The 19,453-nt window shown below is 35.6% G+C and overlaps 2 protein-coding genes across 2 annotated transcripts in view; one reads left to right on the top strand and one right to left on the bottom strand.

The window, feature by feature from the left end:
* The first annotated feature begins 3,773 nt into the window (after positions 1 to 3,773).
* Positions 3,774 to 19,453, top strand: part of LOC123542650 (pneumococcal serine-rich repeat protein-like) — a 47,911-nt gene continuing 32,231 nt past the window's right edge. Inside the window, exons 1-2 of the mRNA XM_045328589.2 lie at positions 3,774 to 3,962; positions 13,316 to 13,472. Of these exons, the coding sequence (XP_045184524.2) occupies positions 3,895 to 3,962; positions 13,316 to 13,472 (225 nt within the window). The 5' untranslated portion in view covers positions 3,774 to 3,894. The remainder of the gene's footprint in view (positions 3,963 to 13,315; positions 13,473 to 19,453) is intronic.
* LOC123542651 (anti-sigma-I factor RsgI2-like) lies at positions 15,607 to 16,921 on the bottom strand. The gene has a single exon (XM_045328590.2). It carries the CDS (start codon positions 16,389 to 16,391, stop codon positions 15,768 to 15,770), a length of 624 nt encoding a protein of 207 aa, XP_045184525.2. The 5' UTR covers positions 16,392 to 16,921; the 3' UTR covers positions 15,607 to 15,767.

Below are 19,453 nucleotides of genomic sequence, written 5' to 3' on the forward strand. Positions count from 1 at the left end.
TGTTGAAAAATCGCTGGCAGTTTCAGCAACAGTGGGTGTGCTCAAAACAATTTTTCACAAAAACGAGCCTGGTGAACTATTGTTTTTATTTGTTCATTGTTTTCAGCACAAAATTTCATATCATATATGTGAATTTAAAAAAATTCTATGAAAGGAAAAAAACTATATGAATTCTCTTTAATCTGGTTTTAACGTCAGAAACTTTCAATTACACGTGTTAGCAGCACAGCTAAACTTCATTAACCCAAACGCACAGTTTTTCTCCAACAAATGTACTTAGTTATGCTAGTTTTAACCGTCCATCAACACATGGCTAATAATTTTGAATAAGGACATTCTGGTTATAACACGTGCTCCCAGCACCGTTCAGCGGCAGTCACTTCTGCTTGTAGTTTTCCTTTCAAATAATGACTTTATCACACGCACAAACACCAAAATATGGTAAAACAATTAGTATGTAATAACAGCACCTCGCTTCTGTTTAAACATCACACTCCATCAATCACACGCAAAACTTTTTCTTTCTGTTTTTCTTAAACATTATTTCATTTTACTTGTAAATATACAAATGCAGATATAAGAAAAAATAAAGAGAATAATTACTCCTCCCTTTGCCTCAGATGATCAGGCTCTGCTTAGATTAAACTTTTAGTGAAAATAAAAAGAAGGATAAGGTAAGATAGCAAAGCATATTAGATATCCAAAATTATGGTCCGTTATTTTTTCAAATGACTTGCGAGGCAAATACTACAAAATAACATGCGTAATTTTAATTGGATCTAATCGACGTTCTTTCCATCTTTTTAAGGGACAATAGACGAACTGCCAATTTCAAAATGAACAGTCATTTACATACTTGCAAACAGAATTGCTTAAATTAAATCCATGTTTAATTGTTATGAGCTGGGCCTTAAAAGACTTATATTCGGCGTCATGCTACTAAACAAGAATTTAAGCATTGATATGACCCACAGGAAGTGTAATGGATCATGTGAACTTTAAGCATTGATATGATCCACAGGAAGTGTAAAGGATGGTGTGAACCTTAAGCATTGATATGACCCACAGGAAGTGTAATGGATCATGTGGACTTTAAGCATTGATATGACCCACAGGAAGTGTAATGGATCATGTAAACTTTAAGCATTGATATGATCCACGAGAGGTGTAAAGGATCATGTGAACCTTAAGCATTGATATGACCCACAGGAAGTGTAATGAATCATGTGAACTTTAAGCATTGATATGATCCACAGGAAGAGTAAAGGATGGTGTGAACCTTGAACATTGATATGACCTGCAGAAAGTGAACCTTTAGCATTGATATGACCCGCGGGAAGCGTAATGGATCGTGCGAACGTTATTGATATGACCCGCGGGAAGCGTAATGGGTCATGTGAACCTTAAACATTGATATGACTCGCAGAAAGTGAACTTTTAACATTGATATGACCCGCAGGAAGCGTAATGGATCGTGTGAACCTTAAGCATTGATATGATGGTTCAAAATATATATTGTTGTATTATATAATCTCATAATTTCATATTGTATTCATATATATTGTAAGGTTAATAGGTGGATGGCTTTCCGATCCCTATTATACCATTTTACGGTGATAATAAACGGGGATACCATCTGGACCTCAAAAAAAGCATTGATATGATCCACAGGAAGTGTAAAGGATGGTGTGAATCTTAAGCATTGATATGACCCGCAGAAAGTGAACCTTTAGCATTGATATGACCCGCGGGAAGCGTAATGGATCATGTGAACCTTAAGTATTGATATGATCCACAGGAAGTGCAATGGATCATGTGAACCTTAAACATTGATATGATCCACAGAAAGTGAACCTTTAGCATCGATATGAGCCGCAGGTAATGTATCTTGTTTTTCACCTTTGCTTTTTATATACGTATAAACAAACCGCATAAATGGTTCTATCTGGCGCACTTTAAGATATTTTCTTTTATAAGAACGCGCTAAAATGTAGCTGTTTTTTTAATTATCGGTAGTTTTCTTCCATACACCACATCAGAAAAGAATTATGGCAACAACCATTACCAGTGTCAATGATTAATACACCTGTCACACGTCATAATGAGAAAATAATGATATTCTTTTCGTCATTAAATCATATATTTTAATAAGTAAAATCATGAAAACAAACTGGTCACATTCCGATTACAAATTATGTCGTAAATGTACGAAAATGCCCGAACTTTGACGCAGGCTCACGATAATTTTTGAGTGACAGGTAATGACTCTATGTGTCACATTATACCGTAACTTACCTGCAAAATGAAGAGGCCCGTACTGAGTCAGAAGAGTAGGCAACCTTCGTTTTCCGCCGTACGTGTATTAGGCTCGTTTAAGGATTATTTTTCCCCGAAATGTTTTTTTTTGTGTCATTTAATGACAATTGTTGTTTTATGAACAGCAATAATCAACAACAATGTTGTTGTACACGTTTAAACATTTTCACTTCGTATAAATGATATGTAAAAGTGTGTGTACTTTTGTTACACAACTCTCAAATTTAAACTGAGCAACTTTATTTTTCAATTTAGTTCAATAGCAGTTTCTGAGGGAGTTAAATTTACTTAAGCTTTTTCTGAGACAACCCAATTCAGTCCAACAGTTGTTTCACAGATAAATCAACTTAGTCCGATAGCTGTTTCTGAGGCAGATCAACATAGTCCAGTAGCGGTTTTAGAGACAGATGAACATAGTCCAATAGCTGTTTTGTGATAAATCAACTTAGTCCGATAGCTGTTTCTGAGGCAGATCAACTTATTCCAATAGCAGTTCTTGAGACAGATCAACTTAGCCCAATAGCGGTTTTTGAGACTGATTAACTTAATCCAATAGCTGTTTCTGAGGCAGATCTACTTAGTCCAACAACTGTTTTTTTTAGATAGATCAACTTTGTCCAATAGCTCACCTTAGTCGAATAACGGTTTTTGAGACAGATCAACTTAATCAAATAGCTGTTTTTGAGGCAGATCTACTTAGTCCAATAGCAATTTTTTTAGATAGATCTACTTATTCCAATAGCGGTTTTTGAAATAGATCAACTTGGTCTAATGTCATAACCTAGTGCATTTGTTGTGTACTGTTTCATATGCATTGTGTTTGTGTTATTTGTGTCTATTATTTGGTTACACGTACGCGAACAAATTATAATCCCATCCGTTTAGCTCAGTAGGTAGAATAGAAGACAATACATGGAAATGGTCAGCTGAAATGAATATTTTAATCGGGAATTTGTCTGAAATCATTCGTAATTAATTTGCAGTGGCGGCTTACGCTGCATTTTTGTCACTAAGTCCCGCTGCTATTATTTTGTACTGCTTATTTTTAAACCAAAATAATTGAGGAGTTGGGTTTCAATATGTGTACGTGTACGCATAAATCCGTGTAAGTAATGATAAAGGAAGAAACCTTTGTCCAATAACTTAAAGATTTTAGGATATCTTAAATGTTTTCGGCCAAAAGCTGCGAATGTTGACACCCCGCATGCTCAATGAAATGGACAATGAACATTCAAGAATGAATCTCAAATTTTCTAAATTTTCGCTACAACAAAAGAAAGAAAAAATGAAAATGAAACAAAAACAGTTCTGGGTTATATTAAAAAACTAAACAACAAATAACGTACTATAATATCTTCAGGTAGCATCGTAATAGTAGCATAGTCCATGCCCAGGCCTCATTTTACCATCGTCCCTTTATTTTAAGTTCCATATGCAGGTATTTTCGTTTCTCAATTAGTCGACTGTCATTTGCCTGTCGTCTGTCAACGTACGGCAGTTCGTCAACGCTTCGGCAGACGACATTTTTTTCTGCGGCATTTTCATCCAAAACTTCCGGTGACTGATAGGAACTTAAATATGGAATTAACGGAGACCCCTTCGTGGGGTAGGAATTTTAAAAATGGATTTAATCTTCGTATATTAAGGTAATTTTTTATCGCATTATGTTGATTTTTCATCATAAACTTGATGGCTGTTATAAAACAAAATTTACTTTTTTCACTACTTTCTTTTCTGATGTTAAGGCTTAAGCTAAAACATTTTGTTTTTGGTGCATTGCGCTACCGAAAAAGATGCTAACCATAATTATCGCATGATGTGAAAGTTTTCCTAGTAAAATTGGACTTTTTTTGGACTTGTCACAATGATATTTCTCTTTAAAAAAGTCCAATGATATTTCTCTTTATAAAAAGTCCAATTTATGAAGTAGCTTTATCAATTTTAAAAAATATTACCTTTATTGGTCTTAGTTGTAATGCGTTTACTAGAATCTCTACAGTATTCAGAATGTGAATCAAAATCAGCTCTTTTAATTTGAACGTTGTACCTCGAAATTTCAACAACTGCTTTAAAAGTGTCAGATGAAAAATTCCGACACTCATGTAGTAGGGTAGAGTATAAGGGTGCACTTATACTTCCTTGCTATTGTGGTAGCTTTTATAGCGACGTGGTAGAGTGTCCGTCTTAGGTGTGAGAGGTTCCGGGTTTGATTCCCGGGCAGGCCTAAAGTATTTTAGCCTTTGACATTTGCCGCCCGACGTAAATAACTCACGAGTAGATATGAATGGACACCTTGGAATGTCTCACAGAGGTTCAAACTCCTGGAATTCAAGCGAGAATTCTAAAATGGATGGGGTGTATGTAGTAGGCAGAGTGTAAGGGTGCGTTTATACTTCCTTGCTATTAAGCTACTTATAACGACGTGGTAGTGTTCACCTTAGGTGTGAGAGGTCCCGGGTTCGATTCCCGGTCAGGCCTGTTACACCCATATATTGTAAATTTATCAAATGAAGTTTTTTCCGGTTCAAGAGTCCCTGGAGAAAAGATTTTCTTTATATTTGACCTCATAATTACATCAAATTGATCACATACCGGAAAATTATGTTAAATTATTTCTTTTAACGCATGCATGATTTCAGCTTTATACGCCATATGTGTAACCGAAATACGTAGAGTTGCTTTATTAAGGCGGTTCAGCATATACGTCATCTAGATATGTTTTCCAGAACGCAAGTACCGGGACTTAGTTAGGTAGCGTGTCTGTCGCTAGTGGAATAAAGACATATCTTTCAAGCATATGAATATCAAGCAGTTAATGTAAACTAGACTCGCAGAAACAATCATGTGAATATCAACGAGGTAATGTAAACTAGACTCGCAGAAACAGTCATGTGAATATCAAGAAGTTAATGTAAACTAGACTCGCAGAAACAATCATATGAATACCAAGCAGTTCATGTAAACTAGACTCGCAGAAACAGTCATTTGAATATCAAGCAGTTAATGTAAACTAGACTCGCGGAAACAGTCATATGAATACCAAGCAGTTCATGTAAACTAGACTCGCGGAAACAGTCATGTGAATATCAAGCAGTTAATGTAAACTAGACTCGCGGAAACAGTCATGTGAATATCAAGCAGTTAATGTAAACTAGACTCGCAGAAACAATCATATGAATACCAAGCAGTTCATGTAAACTAGACTCGCAGAAACAGTCATTTGAATATCAAGCAGTTAATGTAAACTAGACTCGCGGAAACAGAAACAATCATGTGAATATCAAGAAGTTAATGTAAACTAGACTCGCAGAAACAGTCATGTGAATATCAAGAAGTTAATGTTAACTACACTCGCAGAAACAGTCATGTTAATGTAAACTAGACTCGCAGAAACAGTCATGTGAAGATCAAGCAGTTCATGTAAACTAGACTCGCAGAAACACATGTATACAAGATATGTAATACCAAAGCAGTTCAATGTAAACTAGACTCGCGAAACAATATGAATACAAGCAGTTATGTAAACTAGACTCGCAGAAACAGTCATTGAATACCAAGAGTTATGTAAACTAGACTCGCAGAAACATCATATGAATATCAAGAGTAATGTAAACTAGACTCGCAGAAACAGTCATGTGAATATCAAGCAGTTCATGTAACTACTCGCGAAACAGTCATGTTCAAGAAGTAATACTGCAACAGTCATGTAGACATTAATGTAAACTAGACTCGCCGAACAGTCTATGAATACCAGCAGTTCATGTAAACTGATCGCGAAACAGTCATATGATACCAAGCAGTTCATGTAAACTAGACTCGCAGAAACAGTCATATGAATACCAAGCAGTTAATGTAAACTAGACTCGCCGAAACAGTCATATGAATATCAAGCAGTTAATGTAAACTAGACTCGCGGAAACAGTCATATGAATATCAAGCAGTTAATGTAAACTAGACTCGCCGAAACAGTCATATGAATACCAAGCAGTTCATGTAAACTAGACTCGCAGAAACAGTCATATGAATATCAAGCAGTTAATGTAAACTAGACTCGCCGAAACAGTCATATGAATATCAAGCAGTTAATGTAAACTAGACTCGGAGAAACAGTCATATGAATATCAAGAAGTTAATGTAAACTAGACTCGCAGAAACAGTCATGTGAAGATCAAGCAGTTAATGTAAACTAGACTCGCAGAAACAGTCATGTGAATATCAAGAAGTTAATGTAAACTAGACTCGCCGAAACAGTCATGTGAATATCAACGAGGTAATGTAAACTAGACTCGCAGAAACAGTCATATGAATATCAAGAAGTTAATGTAAACTAGACTCGCAGAAACAGTCATATGAATATCAAGAAGTTAATGTAAACTAGACTCGCGGAAACAGTCATGTGAATATCAAGAAGTTAATGTAAACTAGACTCGCGGAAACAGTCATGTGAATATCAACGAGGTAATGTAAACTAGACTCGCAGAAACAGTCATATGAATATCAAGCAGTTAATGTAAACTAGACTCGCAGAAACAGTCATATGAATATCAAGAAGTTAATGTAAACTAGACTCGCCGAAACAGTCATATGAATATCAAGCAGTTAATGTAAACTAGACTCGCCGAAACAGTCATATGAATATCAAGCAGTTAATGTAAACTAGACTCGCAGAAACAGTCATATGAATATCAAGCAGTTCATGTAAACTAGACTCGCAGAAACAGTCATATGAATACCAAGCAGTTCATGTAAACTAGACTCGCCGAAACAGTCATGTGAATACCAAGAAGTTAATGTAAACTAGACTCGGAGAAACAGTCATATGAATATCAAGCAGTTAATGTAAACTAGACTCGCAGAAACAGTCATTTGAATATCAAGCAGTTAATGTAAACTAGACTCGCAGAAACATTCATATGAAGATCAAGAAGCCATCTTTAACAGAGACCAAGAAGCTAATATTAACTAGCATCAAAGAAACGTTCTGTGACACCTTACATTTTACAGAAGGAAAAACTAATTAACATGTCATTAATCAAGTGTCATTGAGAATGATGTATGACACTAACTGCACAAATGTCAATTGTTGTGCAATTTCTTTGCAAGAGTAGCACTTAGGGGGAAAAGTTCAAATACCATTTGTTGATTAATTACAAATGTCAGGAACTTAACTTGTCAGGAAATACATTTAAGATTCATGGGTGCCGTGTATAAGATGGCTGCCATACCGTAAGTGTGTTTGATCTCCTGTTGATTACACTTTAACTTTCTAACGGATTTCGAGCAAACTTGTAGAAGTTATACAACTATTTGATTAGCAAATTTAGTAATTTGTGAGGTCACACGCTTTTATTATAATACTAACATTTTACATCGTAACGTGATCATACTTTAGGAAATAAAATGGATCCTAACATAACGCTCTTTCCTACTCTTACTAAAAGGAAAATCGCTTTTAACCACATAAACTGCCCATTTACTTATCATTTCTCAAATTATTCGGGGCTGACATTTCACAATTTTTAACGGTATCTTAACTCAGTATACGTCCAATCAATCGTATTGTTGAATAACGTTTGTTTAAAGAAATCTCGTTAAGGTCTGATATAGAATCTCCACACCCTTAAATGGAGTAATGCTTCAAAAAGATCATGTAAAAGTTTCCTTTGTTTTAGACATATAACAATAAACATGTCAATCAAATACATGAAAATAACTATATCTGTACACGAATATAATTACGTGTCAACACAAGGTCTATTTGATAACGATGCTACATGGCTGACTTTTCCTCACGAATAATGACAATAGTGTAACATGGCTGACTTTTTCCTTTCACCCGATGACAACAATTGTAACATGGCTGACTTTTTCCTTTCGAATGAGGACAACAGTGTGACATGAGTTACCTTTACTCTATACTGATGACAATGATGAAAGCTGACTTTTCCTTTAGACTGATGACAAAAGCATAACATGGCATACTCTTCTCCTAGACTGATGACAAAAGCATAACATGGGATACTCTTCCCCTACACTGATGACAAAAGCATAACATGGCATACTCTTCTCCTACACTGATGACAAAAGCATAACATGGCATACTCTTCTCCTACACTGATGACAAAAGCATAACATGGCATACTCTTCTCCTACACTGATGACAAAAGCATAACATGGCATACTCTTCTCCTACACTGATGACAAAAGCATAACATGGCATACTCTTCTCCTACACTGATGACAAAAGCATAATATGGCATACTCTTCCCCTACACTGATGACAAAAGCATAACATGGCATACTCTTCTCCTACACTGATGACAAAAGCGTAGCATGGCATACTCTTCCCCTAGATTGATGACAAAAGCATAACATGGCATACTCTCTGGTGACAGCGGTGTAGCAACCAACTTTTCCTGCTGATTGATGACGTAACATGTCTTACTGTTTCAATGACAGTGGTGTAGGCGGTGTACAGCCCCTGCTGTTCACAAAAGCATTACGTGAAACTTGACGTTTATAATACTGACCCACCCGCTTAGCTCAATAGGGAGAGCGCCGATCTACGGATCGCGGAGTTGTGAGGACTTTTTAGTAAATCTGTTAGTGGCATCGGTCTACGTAACGGGTACACTTAAAAGAAGGTAAGGTAACCACAGGGTAACATGTGTGACTTTTCCACTCAACTGATGAAAACAGTGTAATATTGTTGACTTTACCTCTCAACTGATGAAAAACAGTGTAATATTGTTGACTTTTCCACTCAACTGATGAAAAACAGTGTAATATTGTTGACTTTTCCACTCAACTGATGAAAAACAGTGTAATATTGTTGACTTTACCTCTCAACTGATGAAAAACAGTGTAATATTGTTGACTTTTCCACTCAACTGCTGATGAAAAACAGTGTAATATTGTTGACTTTTCCACTCAACTGCTGATGAAAAACAGTGTAATATTGTTGACTTTACCTCTGATGAAAAACAGTGTAATATTGTTGACTTTTCCACTCAACTGATGAAAAACAGTGTAATATTGTTGACTTTACCACTCAACTGATGAAAAACAATGTAATATTGTTGACTTTTCCACTCAACTGATGAAAACAGTGTAATATTGTTGACTTTTTCTCTTGACTCATGCCAACAGCGTAACAAGGCTTATTTTCCTTTCCCTCTCGATTTATGACAATAGCGCAACGTATCTGACTTTCCCTCTCTTCTGATGACAACTGCGTTATACTGACTTTTCCTTTAGCTTCACATTGTTGACTTTACTTTTCGACTGATGACAACTATGTAACGTAGCTGATCTTTGCTTTCTACTTATGACAACAGCATCACATCGCTGACTTTTCCTTCCGACTGATGACAACAACATCACATCGCTGACTTTTTCTTCCGACTGTTACAACAGCATCACATCGCTGACTTTTTCCTTCCGACTGATGACAACAGCATCACATCGCTGACTTTTTCTTCCGACTGATAACAACAGCATCACATCGCTGACTTTTTCCTTCCGACTGATGACAACAGCATCACATCGCTGACTTTTCCTTCCGACTGACCTTCCGACTGATGACAACAGCATCACATCGCTGACTTTTTCTTCCGACTGATGACAACAGGATCACATCGCTGACTTTTTCTGACTGATGACAACAGCATCACATCGCTGACTTTTCCTTCCGACTGATGACAACAGCATCACATACTGATGACAACAGCATCACATCGCTGACTTTTTCTTCCGACTGATGACAACAGCATCACATCGCTGACTTTTCCTTCCGACTGATGACAACAGCATCACATCGCTGATTTTTCCTTCCGACTGATGACAACAGCATCACATCGCTGACTTCTTCCGACTGATGACAACAGCATCACATCGCTGACTTTTCCTTTTCTTCCGACTGATGACAACAGCATCACATCGCTGACTTTTCCTCCGACTGATGACAACAGCTTCACATAGCTGACTTTTCCCTCCGACTGATGACAACAGCTTCATATGGCTGACTTTTCCTTCCGACTGAATCATGATGACAACAGCTTCATATAACTGATTTTTCCTCTTGACTGATGACAACAGCTTCATAAAGCTGACTTTCCCTTTCGACTGCATCATGATGACAACAGCTTCATAATTATAGCTGACTTTTCCTTTCGACTGCATCATAATGACAACAGCTTTTCCTTCCAACTGAAGATAACAGCTTCATATGGCTGACTGTTCCTCCCGACTGATGCGTAACATGGCTGACTTTTCCTTACAACTTACGACAATAGCGTAACATGGCTGACTTTCCTTACAACTTACGCCAATAACGTTACATGACTGACTTTCCTTACAACTTACGACAATAGCGTTACATGGCTGACTTTCCTTACAACTTACGACAATAGCGTAACATGGCTAACTTTGCTTATAACTTATGACAATAGCCTAACATGGCTGACTTTCCTTACAACTTATGACAATAGCGTAACATGGCTAACTTTGCTTATAACTTACGACAATAGCCTAACATGGCTGACTTTCCTTACAACTTATGACAATAGCCTAACATGGCTGACTTTCCTTACAACTTATGACAATAGCGTTACATGGCTGACTTTCCTTACAACTTACGACAATAGCCTAACATGGCTGACTTTCCTTACAACTTACGACAATAGCGTAACATGGCTGACTTTCCTTACAACTTACGACAATAGCCTAACATGGCTGACTTTCCTTACAACTTACGACAATAGCGTTACATGGCTGACTTTCCTTACAACTTACGACAATAGCGTTACATGGCTGACTTTCCTTACAACTTAGACAATAGCCTAACATGGCTGACTTTCCTTACAACTTACGACAATAGCCTAACATGGCTGACTTTCCTTACAACTTATGACAATAGCGTTACATGGCTGACTTTCCTTACAACTTACGACAATAGCGTTACATGGCTGACTTTCCTTACAGCTTACGATAATAGCGTAACATTGCTGACTTTCCTCTCGCTTGATGACAACAATGTAATATAACTGACATTTCCTCACGCTTAATGACAGTAGTGTAGGAAGTGTACAACCCCTGCATGTCGTGAAATTTTACTTGTATATTACCTGACAAGAAGGTATATGATTTCAGTCTTTGATTCTATCGGGGTCTAAATCATCGATGTCTGTTTAAATATATCAAAACTGGAGATTTTACGAGGAATGAATGACCGTCAAAATTTAGAATATTACTAAACATTCCCACATTTTAGCCATAAAAGCTGAATCAATACAAATATAAGTATTGTTGTAAGTTGCGCTGTCATAATAAAGTGACATTTGTTTGTCAAAAAGTATTCGTAAACATAATGGATTTAAGTGATCCAGGAGTAACAAAACGCAAACTGACTGTCCCTTATTCCTTCTCATGGATCATTTAACAGTGTATAAAACAGTACTCAATTTACATGTCAGGTTTGTACCAAGTACATCACGATTCGCATTTCATTTCAGCACAGTTTGACAATTACGATTTCCTCTTTCCACTGAAACGGTAATGAGTTTCGCTTGCAAAAGTCTTCCCTAATACAAAGACAATTGTTACGTCTATTTTAGTAAATAATTTATACATACATATGCATATAACAATTTTTATGCGGACTACTTAAGTCTTTGTTACAACAGTTAGATATACAGACAGTACCCAATGACCTGTAAGAAACGAATATTTACAAAATATAGATTAAAACATAGCATTCTGTTTATTATGCCAAACTGATCATGTGTAATTTGATACATTCCAAACTGTATTGGTGCCAAACTCGCAATTTCTATATACCACTTCTACCATGTGTGTTTAGTTAAAATTAATAAGTAAGAATTAACATTTCCCGCCTGATTAGTGCTTTTTGTGCTAGAGATTAAAAACTTGATACATAAATGATCACATTTTAACTTGAGACGTATAAATGTTACAAACGATTATGGAAAATTTAGTTATTTGTATCACTACCCGACTATTGTACAATTAAGGTCAAGCATTTTACATGAGAATTATACAGTGTTTTTCTGGCCAATTTTTGGGCCGAAATTGGACCTCAATCCCAATGGCAAATAGTATGTTTTTCCCCATTTTCAAAGCTTAAATTCCCAAAGTTACTTTTTTTTACTTTTTTTTCAACTTTTTCAAACACTTAGAAGATATTACAATTTGCTTACTCAATGCCTTTATGACCATTTTTTTTTCTTAAATGTGACATTTTGATAAAAAAAATGTATGACTTTTAACAAATCCCAGTTTAGACGATTTACGACGCATTATTCCCAATTGTGAAGGCCCCTGTCCCTTTTCAAAAACCAGTGGGGGAAAAACTTGCCTAACAAATTATCCCCACAAAACAAGGTTGCATAATCTTGTACTACATCTCACATACCTGTGCCTTATCTATGATCATGTATTTCGTACTTAACAAAACAGCTGCTTTATATGATACAGTGTGTCACGACATACAATTCAAAGTAAAAAGGTCAAGGCTAGGTGAACAACTTAAAATGTTCATGGCTCTCTTGTTCAATTATTCAAGCATTTCACAAACATAAACATTTTGACACGGACATTCATCAAAACATAGCTTTTTATTATGTTTTGATTCATGAATTTAAACATTCGTGATAACCAGCAGTGTTTATGACTCCGCGACCGTCTGTCATAACAGACCATCACAGCCAGTATCATGTGACTTATTTAACGAGGATATTTTTTCCGTTATTATATTATTTGTCCCCCTACAAAAACTAATTTGCCATGACAAAATGTGTTGGCACATGCACGTAGCTACACGATAAATAATATCGAGTTCATTTTCGCGAAAACTTCGAGATAATTTCATCGTTAAAATATGGTTTTCTGTTCAAGAATAATGACATTTATCTCAGAGTCTATACGAGCTATGGCTACTATGAATTTTAGACACTGTCATATATTTTCGTTTTCTTTTCAGTTTAATTATCGTCCTATGTTATATATTATTATTACCACCGGAAGTTGCTGCGAGAGGTCGCATGATGGAGCCTGCGCAAAGATCCAGCTTATGGACTCGAGGATTCGTCTCTCCCAGAAATGACGACGATACAGGACTTAACTGCGGTGGACGATGGGTAAGTTATAGAACCATGATACTTCCATAGTTATGACCAATGAAGTATTATCTCCATTTTAGAATTACATATAAGGTAAAAAGACGTATCACATATTTGACTAAGAACAAAATTACCTGTTGTGAGTTATGTGAACAAAATAATTAACAAAAAGGCCTGTTAATGAATTTATTCAGGAACAAATGGGGCTCAGATTGGGGAAAAAGCGTGAATTTATATCGGTGACGTGTCATTGCTTATACTGTATATCGATGACGTGTCATTGCTTATACTGTATATCGGTGACGTGTCATTGCTTATACTGGATATCGGAGACGTGTCATTGCTTATACTGTATATCGGTGACGTGTCTTGCTTATACTGTATATCGGTGACGTGTCGTTGCTTATACTGTATATCGGTGACGTTTCGTTGCTTATACTGTATATCGGTGACGTATCATTGCTTATACTGTATATCGGTGACGTGTCATTGCTTATACTGAATATCGGTGACGTGTCATTGCTTATACTGTATATCGGAGACGTGTCATTGCTTATACTGTATATCGGTGACGTGGCATTGCTTATAGTGTATATCGGAGACGTGTCATTGCTTATAGTGTATATCGGTGACGTGTCATTGCTTATAGTGTATATCGGAGACGTGTCATTGCTTATAGTGTATATCGGTGACGTGTCATTGCTTATACTGGATATCGGAGACGTGTCATTGCTTATACTGTATATCGGTGACGTGTCATTGCTTATACTGTATATCGGAGACGTGTCATTGCTTATACTGTATATCGGTGACGTGTCGTTGCTTATACTGTATATCGGTGACGTGTCATTGCTTATACTGTATATCAGAGACGTGTCATTAGTTGTGCGATATATCAGTGACGTGTCATTAGTTTTGAGATATATCGAAGACGTGTCATTAGTTTTGAGATGTATCGGAGACGTGTCATTAGTTTATATATATATATATATATATATATATATATATATATATATATATATATATATATATGCGATGTATCGGAGACGCGTCATTAGTTGTGCGATATATCGGTGACCTGTCATTAGTCACAAATCAGTAGTGACAGTTTAGTCAACTGTTCTGAATATAATTATATCCCTTTATGCAAACTATCTCTATATATTCAAAGTGTCCTCGAGATCCAGTTAACTTTCAGAGACAGAAAATATAGCTTCCCTGGTCCCAATCAGTTAAAAAAACTAAAATGTCACTACTGATTTGTGAGACATGAAAACAGAGATTTGAGTATATATATGCAAATGTTGAACCAGTACGAATGTGTAGTACAAATCGGGCTCCTATATAAAACAGTGTTAAAACTAATCTTTTTGGGTTAGTGGACTTGCTGTGGCATGTTCGTGTTCGTTTGAACTGCTAGGCGCTTTGCCGTAATTGGTCTGGTATATTGTGGTGGTGATTTAGTTCATATAAATTCTCTCTACTATATGTATATGCGATATATTGGAGACGTGTCATTAGTTGTGCGATATATCGGTGGCGTATCGTTGTTCAGTATAGAATTAGATGTTAACAGACTTAAACTTTCTTTGAAATATTCTAAACCAAAACATACCAGCACCCTAAAATGAATACAAAGAAATACAAGTATACTCTGTATATATAGCATCACAACATGAGCTTTTACTTAAAATAGAATAGATAAACCAGGCTCCCAAGGTATACAATTAAACTTGTGAACTGTCTCAAAATTGTTGTAGCTGACTGGCTGTATCTAATCAAGACAGCGAGGTTGCATTTACCAACAACTTCAGCTTCAATCGCTCTTCTAGATTTTGAATGAAATGTTATAAACACTTATGACAAAGTTTCACTATTAAAAGAGATCGGAACCTCGTATATGTTCGAAATTAATGTTTGTTTTTCTTAAACGTAATATATGTGAGTTTCATATTTGCACAATTGTTTAAGTAACTTGTGACATTGATTATGCTTAACATCAGAATATTTAATATCAACATTGCAAAATAAATGTCCAATGTGACATGTCATTAAATCTAAATGATAAATATTGGCGATGGGTAAGTAATAAAAATATTGAACTTTCGGCAGTTAACTGTGAATGAGACATGTACCAGATTTGATAAGAGACTTGAAATGAGGTATGTACCAGATTTGGTATAGAGACTGAAAATGAGACATGTACCAGATTTGGTATAGAGACTGGGAATGAGACATGTACCAGATTTGGTATAGAGACTGGAAATGAGGCATGTACCAGATTTGATATAGAGACTGGAAATGAGGCATGTATCAGATATGGTATAGAGACTGGAAATGAGGCATGTACCGATTTGGTATAGAGACTGGAAATGAGGCATGTGCCAGATTTGGTATAGAGACTGGAAATGAGACATGTACCAGATTTGGTATAGAGACTGGAAATGAGACATGTACCAGATTTGGTATAGAGACTGGAAATGAGGTATGTACCAGATTTGGTATAGAGACTGGGAATGAGGCATGTACCAGATTTGGTATAGAGACATGCACCAGATTTGGTATAGAGACTGGAAATGAGGTATGTACCAGATTTGGTATAGAGACTGGAAATGAGGTATATAGAGACTGGAAATGAGGCATGTACCAGATATGGTATAGAGACTGGAAATGAGGCATGTACCAGATTTGGTATAGAGACTGGAAATGAGGCATGTACCAAATCTTAGAGACTGGAAATGAGGCATGTACCAGATTTGATATAGAGACTGGAAATGAGGCATGTACCAGATTTGGTATAGAGACTGGAAATGAGGCATGTACCAGATTTGGTATAGAGACTGGAAATGAGACATGCACCAGATTTGATATGAGACATGCACCAGATTTGATATAAGACATGCACCAGATTTGATATAGAGACTGGAAATGAGACATGCGGAATATTTTATCATTACTTTTTTCTACCGGGTTTAGGGAATTAGCATGTCATATTTCTTTAAGAAATGTTTTCATGAATATTGTTATAAATATGTATGTAGATACACCGAGCAAAATGTTTTACCTCACATTTAATAATTCATTTCAAAAAGACTTTCAATATATTAAAGGACACTCACTGAATTGTGTTATATATCTAGTGATCACTTCTCACGGAAAAATGTGTTTACAGCATTATTCTAGGGCTAGAAGTGATTCTACCTTAAAATAGCCAAGGAAAGTGAATTAAAATAGACAGTCTATAGTCAAATTGTTTTATATTTAACGTTTTTGTTTTGTATATTATTTTACTATTATTGTAGAAATGAATAGTTTTGTCACATGACTCCTTATAAATCTTTGTCCACAGTTTAAGCTATATGACCGGACTACGTTTAACACATGCTTACTTGGCTAATAAGTCAAACATTTGAATATATATGGCTTGCCGGTCAATAGTCAAAATGTTACGCTGTCACCAATATACAATTTTACTGGTAATAAATAGAATATATACTCAACTAATCAAAACGTTATATTACTGAGTACAGAGGTACACTTGACAGATATTGCTATAAAACTGACAAACTGTATACTCGTTCATGTTTTAGGATGGACATGTCTGTAAACTTGACAGAACTACAAAAATATAATGATAAATTACGTATGTTGTACATGCTAATTTGTTTACAAAGTACGTTTAGGTAAACATCAGATATCTTATTTCTAAATAATGCATTTTATAAAACTGATTGTTATCAATAACATGCGCGGTATACTATTACTAAAACGTATATTTTATTTGTAAATTAATCCATTTCTTGATCATATTTGACAATTTGTTTGTTTTATTACTATTCTGTTATTATTTGTTTATTACGAGTATATTGTAAAGTTTCGCATATATGCTGGGTGTTATTTTATCTTTTTCGTATTGTAGAAATACATTACTGCTGTACCGGCCGTGTCAATATGATCCTGATCTGCATGTCTAATTCTCATTATTATTTTAATTTAAATATTGCAATCCTGTGAGGTTGATGTAAAAAATCTTCACCTCAAGAAATATGAATGTCTTTTCTGAACGCTAAAAATATACAATCAAATAGCAGTAAGCACTTAGTCAACTTGATCATTGTTTCAATGGGAAGCAGAAGATATGAAAAATGCACAGAAAATTTATGCTTATGTCACATGTGTAGAAAAGCAAAAAAGCTCTTCTGTGCATACGATATTAAATTGCTAAGTAATATTTAAAGTTAAACCAATGAGGAATTAGCATTAGAATTCAGCATTTACAAGAGGTATAATAATATATTGATATACATTCCAAGAAAAATGTTCGCTTCAAGAAAGAGCCATACAGTACTGTAAAAATTTAAAACGTTAATTAATTATACTTATTTGGTTTCTCAAAATTAAAGGTTAATGGCTTTGCTCAAAAGTAAACATTTATATAGGTTAGTATTTTTCCGTAAGTATTGACCTGGCACCAACATTCTTCTACCTACATGTCAGCAAACCATTCTACAAAATGCCGACTAAAATTTTCAGGACCGGACAAGTGTTCGTTCATTCACTGGACAATGCAAGGAATTGGTGTCTCTAAAAATGACATGTTTCTTAAAAACATAAGAATAAAAGTACTATAGACACAATTACAATTAAGAAAAAGGACATGGTCTCAACTGAATTCGAACTCATCGTAACGTGCTTTGAAGAGGGAGAGCTTATCACTACATAAACGTTTCATTGGTTAACTATATCGGTTATTTTAATTTATGTAAATATTTTCAGGACACAAATATCGTGTAAAATAATGAAAACGTCCGCAAATATCGGTGAAGAATTAATGAGTGCCAGGTCAATACTTACGGACAATACACATATTCTTTGGTTCTTTTTTTTCTTTGAATGTTATTAAAGGTATCACATGTCACCTTATTAAGATAAATTGGTTATTATTATTATTATTATTATTATTATTATTAATAATAATAATAATAATAATATACGCAGATGTTTAATCAAGTTTCAGTGTACTTGAAACCTTGTGTCTTTGCTGTGTCATACGATGTATTTCCAAGTAGAAGTGTTTTGCATAATACTGTCATGACATACCAATTTATCAATGAGAAAACTGTCAAAGTATTATGCATGTTTGTGCTGACAGGAGGCAACACGAATAATGTCAAATTAGATATAGCACGCATTCAGGTTTTGCACACATAATCGTGTTCATAATTTTAAGTTTGACTTTGTCATTTGAGTGTTTATTTCGAATACATAGTTATTATTAACTAAATCGGATGACACGGACGTCAATTAATTCTTTCCCCCATTTACAAATTCTGTAGCTAGTAGCCGTTTGTTGTGCAGAATGGTAGCAGCACAATTTGGTTTTCCTCAGTTGTTGTGCAGAATTAGTCAAGACGAAAGGGAAGAAATAATTGTGGGAGAAAAAAAAACTTCGCATCAAAACTATTGTGAATGGAAAGAAAAATGATATCACTAAGGAAATGACAAACACGTTAATATGTTTACAAAATTAATTTTAGAAAAATATGATACTGTCGTAAAAACGTCTTTTTTAAAAATCGCTCTCCAGAGTCTTGCGCAAATCCGTCAGTTCGTCATATTGATGTTTGTCGTCTGCGTAATAACACACAAAAATTCTTAGTTCCTTTTAGGAAACGGTCATTTACATAGAGTCATGTTATAATAGGGGTTGTATTAGGGCCAGTTGTTTCAGAATGTTGCATTATATATTGTTTATCGACTGGTTGGATTTCTTGCCTTCCTTAGAAAAAAATTGCTGAACTTATCAGAGGAATAATATCTGATATCTGTGCACGTGTTTCCCTCATCGATGTGGGTTCGAGCCTCACTCGGGGCGTTGAATTCTTCATGTGAGGAAGCCATCCAGCTGGCTTACGGAAGGTCGGTGGTTCTACCCAGGTGCCGGCTCGTGATGAAGTAATGCACGGAGGGGCACCTGGGGTCTTCCTCCACCATTAAAG

The sequence above is a fragment of the Mercenaria mercenaria genome, chromosome 19, assembly GCF_021730395.1.
Source record: "Mercenaria mercenaria strain notata chromosome 19, MADL_Memer_1, whole genome shotgun sequence".
In the NCBI taxonomy this organism is placed as follows: domain Eukaryota; kingdom Metazoa; phylum Mollusca; class Bivalvia; order Venerida; family Veneridae; genus Mercenaria; species Mercenaria mercenaria.